Raw genomic sequence first — 12,261 nt, 5'->3', positions numbered from 1 at the left:
GTATTATAAGAAAAGAGGACTTTATTTTATGAAACTGGGGGATTTGTGTCTGTGCACAACAGACTAAAGAGCATATGATTCAAGCAAGTTGTCAAAAGCTCAGTGAAATTTACAGAAGCAAATAATGATTGCTAAATTCTAGGTATGAAACTATATGCAGAAGTCCAAAAGGAATGTGAGACCTTGGTTCAGAATAATACATTTATAAATGTAGCGCTCCCTAAAAAATATATTAATACATACTTAGAATTTGTGATGAACACATAACATAATCAAACCATACTTTTATAGATAAAACAATTATAGTGACATGATTTGAATGAATAAAAACATAAAAAATACAAAACATTTGTGATTTATTTTGCTCTAAAAAATATATGTAGTCCCATCACTCAATAATTGATCCAAAAATCGTGACGTGGTGACTCATTAATCATGAAATAGTGACTTTCCATGATCCTCCAACCAGTAAAATTGTGCGCTCACCTCCTTCTATGCCTAAAAATAAGGGGCTTACCGAGGTATCCACAGGAAAGATCACATATCCATGATATGCTACAGCTGTTCCAGCAGGTTCCAGGTTGTGTGAACCACAAGTGTGTGTAGCCTATTTTTTAGGCATAGGAGGTGAGCGCACAATTTTTACTGGTTGGAGGATCACGGAAAGTCACTATTTCATGATTAATAAGTCACCACGTCACGATTTTTTGGATCACTTATTGAGTGATGGGACTACATTATATTTTTTAGAGCAAAATAATAAGCACAAATTTTTTTTGTATTTTTCATGTTTTTATTCATTCAAATCATGTCACTATAATTGTTTTATCTATAAAAGTATGTTTTGATTATGTTATGTGTTCATCACAAATTATAAGTATGTATTAATATATTTTTTAGGGAGCGCTACATTTATAAATGTATTATTAAGTTGCACAGTTTGAGTTATGTGTTAAATGTTGGCGATCCATAGGAGCACTTTATTGAGTATATAGTTTGGGTCGCAAGTCACACACATTTTTTTCAGACCTTAGTTCAGATTTATACTTTATAGTGTTTCTACCCTGACCTCAAATGATAATCTTAAAAACTATAACATTTTTAAGTCACTCCTGTTCATTCAGCTATGGAGCATATTGGTTGAGTTTTTTTTTCGTAAAGCTGTACAAAAATGTGTAAAGCTGTACAGCCCAAATTTATGGTATTGAAGACTGAAAAGTGTGTGTGTCTTAGAAAAAAGAAAAAGAAAAAAAAAAAAATCTATTTGCTAATAAGAATGGCAATTGTCCCTCATGTCTTTAGTGGTTGGACACATTTCTGCATTGGCTGTGAAGTGTGTATGGTAGAAGTGGGATTTTGCACTTTTTATATGAAATGTATAGCTATCCCAGTGCCTCAAGAAGAACACCACAGTAATCTGACATTCTGAGTAATGTAGCTGTCTGCTCTAGGGAAGTTCAGATTTGTATTTCAGGTGTGATACAACTACAGTACCTGACATGCCTTTGGTATCCTACCTCAGGCAGAGAGTCTGTTAAGAGACACGCTAATTAGTTCTGCAGTCTAAAGTCAGCCATAGATCGAGCAATTTTATTTTCTGTTACCTTGTGTTGAAGGAAGGAAAATATCTTGATTCTGCCATCAACACAGTCAGTTTTGATTGTGGAATCTCCCAACCCCCCCCCATGGAGCCATTGTTTTCTCTCACCTGGAGAACACAGTGATTACTGCTAGCGGATATAATGGCCGCTAACTATAAACACATGTGAAATCCAACAGGCTGGTTGTACCCAAATTGATCGATTTGATCAACTTTGGTACAGTCAGCCTACCCATACATGGTTCAAGTCTCATCTGGTCCATGCTGAACCAGCCGAGATTCCAACTGTTTTTGGCAGCTTAGGCATACTTGAACTATATAACCTAATGGGGTACCATTAAACTTTCCTTTTTATAAGGGTAGGGGTCTGAGCATAGATATTTTTGTCACTCATCAGGCCTCTACTTTTGTGTCCTCTCGGGGGTGATCTCCTTTCCTGTGCCAGGTGGTGTTTTTTTGTTTGTTTTTTTGTTTTATTTTCTTGGGTGAGTGCATATGATCAGCACAGGGCCAAATCGGCACTGTCCAAACAGAGGTCAGGGGTTTCACATCCTCCTAGAGCAGAAAGAAAACTCCTTCAAGCTTTAACCAGTGCTCTGCTGAAGTCACAAGACTTCTCTAACTGCTGATGAGAAAAGGGTATTTAGTAGTTACTAAAATAATTGCATTTCCATGTTCTGTGTACTGTGGGAGACCAGATATAGTGAACGCAGGGTCCTGGGTTTAAGCCTGCCATAGATGCTTCAGCTGGGATCGGCTGATATTCGAACCAGCTGCGGGAAGGTTGATTGTACCCAATTCTATCATATGAAATTGGTACAGTCTATCGGCTTTTTGTGGTTATCGGCAGCAGCCGTAGCTGCTAGCAACAATCACTGCGTTCTTCTGGCAGGGGATAGCTCCTTCGCTCCCCATCTCCCGAGAACACAATAACACGGCAGGAGGGAATGGGGGAATCGAGCGGCTTTCTTTCCTGCAATGTGTGACCATGCAAAAAGTGTGTGTGTGTGTGTGTGTGTGTGTGTGTGTGTGTGTGTGTGTGTGTGTGTGTGTGTGTGTGTGTGTGTGTGTGTGTGTGTGTGTGTGTGTGTGTGTGTGTGTGTGTGTGTGTGTTTTATCCTCCTTTTTAAATTTGCTTGTCACTACTGCTGATACTGAATGTTCTAAATGCAAACCTTTTTCAAACACAATTTTTGCACTGCATGACCAGCTTTAGCCTGTGGCACAGTGACATGCAAAGTCCTAGGAGACTATATGATGGCATACTACTAATTTGTCTTTATGTCTTGTTTACCTTCGATTTAACTGTTTCTGTACTGAGCTGATAAAATGGCTACAATGTGTTCATTGTTGTTTTTTCTTTTTCTTAGGCAATTGTGTAGAACAAAAAGGGAAAGCAAGATCTTTAGAACGTGATAGTGTTGTGGGAGTAAATTCTTTGTGGAGTGCTGAATGTTGCACTGTGAGAGAACTATGGCCTTTTGTTCTGTAAAGGTCGGGTTATAACATGCTATTTTTTATCCCCCAAATTAAACTATGCAAAACCTTTTTTAAGTGTTTGTTTTTTTTTCTTTGTTTTGGGTGGGGGGGATATTGGCCTTCTAAAATTGCTAGTTGCCTGCCTGACAATTTGGCATATCAATACTTGTCAGCCAGAAATGGGCAATGCAGCTTGTAAAGTTATTACACGTCTTGATCTGTATACTTATTTATGGATGGTTTGTGAATCATGTACAACATTTTTTGGATTGCCAAGAAAGCAGTATTTTCAGTAGGCAGGTCTGCTGGGAGACTCGTGCAAAAAAAATTGCATGGGTGACAACACAATCTTTCCATTGACATCCACGTAATGCTGCATATTCCAAATCTCACAAGAAAACACTCCAGCACAGTACAAAAACAGCAGCTTGCGAGGTTGTAGATCTCTGTTCGGGATCTCTCTGGAAGGACTGAAATGTTGCCCATGTCTAGATGCCTTTGATTGAAAATCGGGGGGGGGGGGAGGGTGTAAGGGATGCGTGCGGGCTTTTCCCCACAGGTGTATACATTATTATTATTTTTTTTTTTATATAATAATAAGGTTGCTGTTTGATTGTATTCCCTTCATCACAGGACTCTAAGCCCCCGGTCACACTGGGTGCAACGTGGTATGCGATTTGCCGAGTTGTACCCTATTGTCGGCATTTACAGCAGTCATATCGGTGTGGTTCTGACTTGGTCGGAGCCGCACTGATTTCTAAAGTAGTGCATGCACTACTTTTTGGTGCAAATTGCGTTAGATGTCTTGCAAATCGCACCTCAGATCATCATGACATCCAACTTTGAAATTGAAATCATGTGAATTCACTAAGATGTGCACAAAGTCCTGGATCGGTGTGACCTGGTTGTAAGAGAAGGGAATTTGCAGTTTGCGCACCAGTGATGGTGGATACGCTTTTAAGATGGGGAAATCAGAAGACTGACTTTGTGACCAGCTGCTCCTTCATTGTTCAGTCACTAGCTGGGGAAGGGTGCTTACCTTAAGTGTAGTCTGCAGGGAGTTCAGGATCTGACTGTCCTGTATGACAGGGGTATCTGAATATCGAGCAGCTAATCGGCATTTTTAAACCTTCTGACGTTATTTTAGAAGTATGCTTAGATCAACTTTAAGACCTTGTTGTTTTGAATTTCTATTTTGAATTTCTTGAGAGTAGGGTTCTTTAGCTGGAAATTTTACATTTTGCACTTGAGAATACGTTTGTAGTTTCACATTGTTAATGTTGTAACCTGTTCCCTTTTTTTTTTTTTTTTTTCTTCTTCTTCTATCTTCTAGTTACTAGGAGCGGCTTTCCTGGCTATTGGATTGTGGGCATGGGCAGAGAAGGCAAGTACCAGTCCATTGTTATATTTATTTATTTTTTTCTGTAATCCATAAAGATATAGCAAAAGCCTTCTGTGTAAGGTGAGCTGTAGACAGGCAGTCCTCATAAGCAACAAAAACTCTATCAAGCTTCTGCTCAGCTTTGCCAAATCACATACACAAACAAGACTGAGCTAGTTAATGTTTCTAAGGCTACGTTCACACTAGCTTTGTCAGCAGGCGATTGGGAAGCGTTTTTAACGCTTCTCAAATGCCTCTGAAAATTCTGCACATGGCATCACACAGTGCTGTTCACACGGAAGCTTTAGCGTCGCGGCAAAACTGACCGCATCCAATTCGCTTTACGTGAAAAAACATTGCTCACATATGTCTTGTGTGGATTTAGTGTGGTTGTAAAGAGTCATGTCTAGTTTCTGAACAGTGCGGTCCAGTTCAGGTGCAGATTACAGGCTATTGACTTCTATGGGAGCTGTTTCTAAACCGCATATGTGTGAACAAGATAAGATCCTGAGCAACCATGTCCTGAACCTGACGTAAACTTGACGTGAACCTGTGAATAACTACTGTATCAATTAGCTGTGAAACCTGAGCTTCAATTCACACTGCACATGTGTGAATCGGCTCTCTGATGAAAAAGTTCAAGTCTACGTTAAAGCTTGGCCCTGGGCACATCCAGAGCTGGGACAAGGGGGTGACCAGAAGGGGCCTGTCACTCCTGCCAGAAGAAGCAGGAGCTGGATAGCTGTGGGAGGAAGGAGAGAATATAATTTGTCCTCCCAATAGCAGCGGGCTGTTGGTGAAAAAGTGGGTGCCTACTGAGAACACACATGACTAAAAACTTGAAGAAGCTGCCTTCAGTCCTTCTCAGCACAGGGCTCACTGAAAATGAACTGTGAGTACCGAATAGGGGTACCACTTGGTCCTAGATCTCCAAGAGCCCCTTTTAGTCTCCCTCATCCTTAGAGCCCTTCAGAACCCCCCCCCCCCTTTACTTCCATCCATTTCATGGACATACACAGGTTAGCCGTAACATTATGACCACTTGCCATAACCCATTGTAGCAAGGATTCCACTAGACCTCTGGAGGTATCTGGCACCAAGCTGTCAGCTGCACTTCCTGTAAGTTGCAAAGTGGAGCCTCAATGGATTGGACATGTGTTCCAGCACATCCTAGCTCACAGATGCGTGATGCTTGAATGGATTGAGATCTGGAGAATTTGGAGGACACTCAACACCTGAAACACGTGTGCTACAAACTATTCTTGAATTCAATAGACCAGGCCACTCTTCTTCCATTGATCTGTGGTCCAGTTCTCATGTTCATGTGCCATTGCGGGCACTTTTACCTCTGGACACAAGTTAGCGTTGACACTCAGCTTTACAACTCCATACGTAATAAAACTGTGATGCACTGTGTGTTCTGACAACATTCTACCAGAACCAGCATTAACACTTTCGCCAATCTGAGCTACAGTAGATTTTCTGTTTGATCTGGTGACTCGGGCCAGTGTTAGCTCCCCAAGTGCATCAATTAATTTTTTTTTTCTTTCAACACATCAGCTTCAGGGATGACATGTTCAATTGCTGCCTAATAGAGATGCCATTGAAACAAGATAATCGGTGGTGCTCACTTTATCGGTCAGTGGTCATAATGTTATGGCTGATCTGTATAGATGCCATTAAGCTCTCTTCAGACTCGCACCACCAACGCAGGGGTATTTCTTTTTTTTACTGTCTAGGGACACTGCTGATGCAAGGGTATAGCCTTTCCTTCCAGTAACACCACCAGTGCTGAGATCTTTCTTCTTTTTTTTTTTTTTTCTTAATTTTTTGCCACGGTTAGCCCCATTTCTGCACCAATTTTAATTTTAAATGCTTCAGTTAGCTGTGGTAAACCACAATGTGTTATGTCCGTATATGTCACAAACATTGGATACTTTCATGCTACAGAGCACTGCATGCAGCTCTTGGTCCTATCCCTTCCTCTAATTGGCCATTTTTGCCCTAGTCACTGGATAACCTTGTCTTGGCACTGGGCACATCTATTTTTCTTAAATCTGTAATAGCCAAATTAACAGTTCGTATTTTTTAATTTATGAGCTCTCCAGGCTCTCTTAAGCATTTCTGATATGTGGAGCAGTGGGCCACACTTCTAGCTTCCTGCTACATTGGAACGATATCTGATAATTGTGTTTGTGCATCTGCCTCCCTCACTCTACAGTGCCATTTGCAAAACATAGTGCAAACCTTGCTTTTCTGTGCGTTGTGCATTGCTTCTCAGTCGCTGGCTATAAAGGATCAGTTCACCTTTGAGAACGTTTTATGTTCCACCTGGTTTTTGGGTAGAACATGTAACGTTCCCACTTCTGCAGCTGCCACCTGCTGCTCTCTCTCCCTGTGAAAGCAGTATGGGGAGAAGTTCCCCATATTGGCTGTCACTTTTTGAAAACTATGGCCATATGGGGTTCCACCCACACAGCTGCTGCATCATTCATTCATATGCCATCCAGATGCATTTTTTAGCTGACTTATTTTGTGAAAGCCTTTTGTACAGGGTGTTCCTCACATTGCTTCCCAGTGACTCGGCTTGGTGTTATGGGTTTTTCAGTAACCTTCCTTCAAACCTAAGGGGGATGTTGATCCTGCCAGTCATATTTCCAGTCCTAGGTTAACACTCCCTCACCCTCCTGTATCAGGACTGCAAAAACAAGACTACGGTGTACTCCCCCTGTCTTCATAATAGATGGATGGTGTTCTGTAGTCCTCCAGAACATTAGAACAGGCAGAGCACATGACCATAATTATGAAGTATTTTTTGCACTTGCAAGTGGATATAACCACTTGTAGACCACCCCATGTACTTTTACTGCTGTGGGGAGACCACTCTGTTCTGGATCATGTACATGTATGTGATCCAGCCTTTCCAAGTAGGGAGCACCTGCTGCCCCATCTGTGCTGTTATTCAGTACAGCACAAGTTGGTCAGCTGGTCCCAGCCAATGTACTGTGGCCAGGACCTGCTAATAGGCTTAGAGAATGATGGTACAGAGCTCTGCATTTGCTAACCACACAGGACTCTGTACATGGAGCAGTGATGTGGTTGGTGGTGTGTGTGTATTTATTTAGCCCCCTGATGAAATTGGGAAAAAAAAAGTATGGAGTATTGAGCTTGTATAAAAATGTCTGTTCTCTATATTATGCAAGAAACCAGTAGATTGGCAGATTAGACTCAGAGGATCTGTTTTTCACCTGTTTTTTTTTTTTTCAAAATATCCAATGTTTTATATATACCGGTACTCCCAGAAGTTGGTGTAAACTTCTGGTACTATAGAGCTTCTCTGACCAAAAACCTTAAACACCTTTCTCATAAACACTCAAACTGGTTCATGTGTGCAGCCTGTGGAATACTACCCCTAGAAAATACATATTTTTTTATATGTTATATTATTTTATTTATTTATTTTTTAATACCAGTTGAAAGAATTTTGCCATTGTTTATTTTGATAGTCTTGGCTTCAGTTAATTGACCCATCTAGCTCATCACATTAATAGTATACTGTGTGCATTCATCTCTGCTTTCTAAGATACATTAAAGATGTAAGAAAAAGCTGACTTGTTTTTGACTTTTATTGCAGATTTATTATGTCCTATATGGAAAAGACACGTGCCAATTTTTTATAGTTTTGAGTGAAAAAATGAACAGTATGCCACTGTATGTTGAAATAAAAAGCAGAAGTTTTGGTCATTGGCTAGTAAAACCCATCAGTGATTATAGACTCTAAAAACTTTCAGCTATATGAAACAAGGACATCAGAGTAGGGGGCCTGTAATGATTCATTTTTGTGCATGGGCCTGAGGGTTGTCTCATGATTGTGCCTACATTCTTCATATTGTCTGACACCCTGTTACTATGATTGGCTAGTTATTAGCCCATGGAAGACTAAACAGTATAAGAACACTGTGTGTACACTTTAATCCATAGTTTGATGCCCTGTTTATTTGGCCAATGATGACTAAAGAATAAAGATTTAAAGGTCAGAGACACTATCTCAAAGCATTTTCCAGAAAAGGGTTTGGTTGTAATCCAAAGAATGGCTTTTCATAGATCTAGTTCCAAAACTAACAGTATAGACGCAGACCTGATGTTCTGAATGAAACACAAGCGTCACTGTTTTCCATAGATAATGAAAATATTTCCATGGCCTCTAGTGGTGTCTCAGGGACAGGAAGTAAAGGGCGATCTCTTATCCAAAACATAAAAGAGCAGTCTAGATTGCTAGGATTTTTAAATATTTTGTATTTCTGTGTTTTGTAAGCTGTTAAAACCATGTTTTGTTGCTACTTTTGTCTGACATTTTCTAAGAAGCAGTAATATTATGGCCATTTTGTTCACAGGGAGTCCTCTCCAACATCTCATCCATCACAGACCTGGGTGGATTTGACCCTGTGTGGCTTTTTATGGTCACAGGGGCTGTAATGTTTGTGCTGGGATTCGCAGGCTGCATTGGAGCTCTACGGGAGAACACCACACTTCTGAAGTTTGTATGTTATCTCATATCTCTCCTGTCTCTCTTTTCATATTGCCCACCCCCCCCCCTTTTTTTTTTTTTTTTTTTTTTTTTTTTTTTTGAAAGTGCAAAATATTGTCTTAAACCTGCTACACACTAGCAGTTTTTTTTCGTTCAACCCAGTGGTCTGAACAAAAAAAACTGCAGAGCTCAGTAGGAGCCGCTGTATTAACAATCCAATGTTAGTGCAGGGATCACCCCTGCTGAGCTATATTGAGTTCTGACAGGAGGGTGGCCCCTCCTGCCAGAATACTCCAGTCAGCATTCTCAGCCATTGTCTCCAATCATTGATCGGATGCACACCTTTTTCGGTCATGCCACTTTACAGAAGCAGCCCAACATTTGGCCCCTGTGTACTAGGCTCTAAGCTGGCCATGGAGAACATTTCCTATAGTTCCTGATGACCTGATATGCCATGGATGGCTCTGTAGGCACCCTCTTGCCTGACATCCTTTTTGATCCTGAAATTGAAGGAGCCAGGTGTAAAATTTCCAGCTGAATAGCGCCTGCATCCAATCTGCTACAGCAACTGTTTTTGGGGTTCTGACAGCCACTGGTGCTATCTGGTCAGAATAGAATCTCTGGCAGGGAGAAGTTTCTCCATCCAGCACGCTTGTTGACATTTTTACCCCCTTCTTCCTTCTTTTTTTTTTTTTTTTTACACAATGATCATTGATGTTACAATGATAACTCCTAAATGTAGTGAGTTGGCACACTAAAATATAGCCTATCCTTGCATTCTGTGTGATTCCTCCATCCACTTCATTTAGCGTAGATGGAGAAATCTGTTTGACCACAGGCTAAACAAAATGAGTGTATGGTTTATACTTTTCATAATACAATGCTTCTTGCCAGGAACAATGGGTTGGGGTAATGTCTCTCTACTTTGCATCCTTGCATGCAGAAGGAGCACCAAGACTGTCTCCTGTGATACTTGCCTGGCAATAGTATATGTGCAGTATTACTAATCCTTTAAGTTAGGACTTGCTAGGAAATTTCCCAATAGGTTATTTCATTGCAGTAATGTGTGTCTCAGACTTCCTGAGGTGCTTTTTACCCTCTTGCTGTGCAAAAACTGTGCTAACTGTAAGCAAAACTTAAAGTGGTAATAAACCATCAGTTCATAATTGATTCCTTCAGTTCATAATTGTTTCCATCTAGCACCATTTAATTAGCTGCACTTACGTAAAACCAATGCGTGCCCTGTTGTAGAGATTATTTTGGTTCCTCCACAATCCGATTCTACAGTGAAGAATTAGCAGAGAAATAGGAATGAAAGCATGACCATTCATTCTTTTACAGCAGTATTCTGTTTGTGCTTGCTATTTAATTGCTGCAAAATCCACAGTGTGACATGGCCCTTTTCATAAAGCCCAATTTCTAGCTGCCATTAAATTTACCCATACATTGGGGTCCCACACACTGCATTGGTTAAATGCTTTTTTGGTTGGGGGGGTACATACGATTGGTTACCAGTTTCTCACTCTCCAGTAGCCAGTATTGTCTGATGCTCCCAGGTTGTGTCTGGTTCTGCTGGTTCTGCATTCTTTGTGATGTCTGAGAGCTACAACTTGTTGGGCAGAAAAATTGAGCTGCTTTGGGGGATGATTTGTGCAGACACCTGTGTAAGTTAGAAATAAGGGATTTCATAATTTATTTCTAGCCAAATGAGCATGTATAACCCATGCTGGCTGTGAGTGGCTCTCTGGCTGTACATAGACTTGCAGTACAGAGTGGGAACGTGCACAGGCAGACACAGAACGAAAATATAGTGGAGTGGCCAGGGGACCATTGAAAAAAGAAGTGCCTCATAATAATATAATAGAATTATTTTCACTTTAACCACACGTTTTCCATGCAAACTGAAATTCATTGACTTCACACACTGCTGATTTTATTTTGTACCAAGGCTCCTCCTTTTTTTAATAGAAGTTCCTTTTTAGAATATCACGTGTTTGCCAAGTACTTAAGGGAAACGCCACCATATGTAAAATGATGTCAAAAATCCTACATGCTCTTTACGTTAAAGGATAAGTTCACATTTTAAAAACAAATGCCTTTTTTTTTTTTTTTTTTTTCCCTAAAGCTGTAGGAAACTAATACAGTGGTAAAAATACCAAACACTGTCAACAAATTTATTTATTTTTTTAAATTGGAATAGGAAGCCAAAGGCAGAAAACACATGACATTAATTCTACAGTTATTTGAGGCCTACACAAGCCTAACTTAAGAGAGAAAAACCCAGAATGAATGCGGAGTACATTAAAGCATTGTATGCATTATCCTTCCGGTACATATGTTTTTGATGTTTACACAAGGGGCCTTCAGTAGGGTATCATAACATGCACATCTTGGCCTAGAACTAGAGATCATGCAATTATGCTCTTCATTAATGTAACGTGTGGGTGTGTGTGTTCGCTCCCCACCTCAAACTTTTAACTTTTTTTTTTTTTTTTTGTCTCTACTGCACAGAAATAACAACCAGTGTTGTCTGTCCTTCTCAAGCCTCCTGTCTTAAAGGATAAGTTCACCCTTTGTGAACATGCTATATGTTACATCCTTATTTACAGTTAGGTCCATATATATTTGGACACCGGCACAATTTTAGTTTTTTTTTCAGGTATCTATCAAAACATATGCAAACTATAGTTATATAATGGATATGGGCTGAAAGTGCACACTCTCAGGTTTAATTTAAGGGTATGAACATCCAAATCGGAGGAAGGGTTCAGGAATTGCAGCTCTTAAGAGTAGCCATCACCCCTTTTTTTTCAAGGGACCAAAAGTAATTGGACAATTGAATCCAAAGCGGTTTCATGGCCAGGTGTGGGCTACTCCTATTTTATTATTTCTTCATCAGTTAAGCAGAAAAAAGGTCAGGAGTTGATTCTAAGTGTGATATTTGCATTTGGAATCTATTGTTGTGAACCTACATCATGCGTTCAAAGGACTTGTCCATGCAAGTGAAACAGACCATTGTAAGGCTTCAGAAATGAAACAAATCCATCAGAGAGATAGCAGCAACATTAGGAGTGGCCAAATCAACAGTATGGTACATTCTGAGGAAAGAACGCATTGGTGAGCTCCATAACATAAAAAGGCATGGATGACCACTGCAGACTACCATAGAGAGGATCCTGCAATCATCCACCATGGTTAAGAAAAACCCTTTCACAACAGCCAGACAAGTGAAGGACACTCTCCAGGAGGTGGGCGTATCATTGTCAAAGTCTA

At 40.3% G+C, this 12,261-nt stretch overlaps 1 protein-coding gene across 1 annotated transcript in view; it reads left to right on the top strand.

The window, feature by feature from the left end:
* The window catches only part of LOC149471171 (tetraspanin-17), a 76,332-nt gene that overhangs the window by 48,647 nt on the left and 15,424 nt on the right, over positions 1 to 12,261 (top strand). The window contains exons 2-3 of the mRNA XM_089693626.1: positions 4,413 to 4,463; positions 8,855 to 9,001. Of these exons, the coding sequence (XP_089549752.1) occupies positions 4,413 to 4,463; positions 8,855 to 9,001 (198 nt within the window). The remainder of the gene's footprint in view (positions 1 to 4,412; positions 4,464 to 8,854; positions 9,002 to 12,261) is intronic.

This window comes from Staurois parvus, unplaced genomic scaffold (assembly GCF_062004578.1).
Source record: "Staurois parvus isolate SC_StPar_1 unplaced genomic scaffold, SC_StPar_1.0 ptg000025l, whole genome shotgun sequence".
Lineage (NCBI taxonomy): Eukaryota > Metazoa > Chordata > Amphibia > Anura > Ranidae > Staurois > Staurois parvus.
This window is presented reverse-complemented; position numbering and strand designations above follow the sequence as displayed.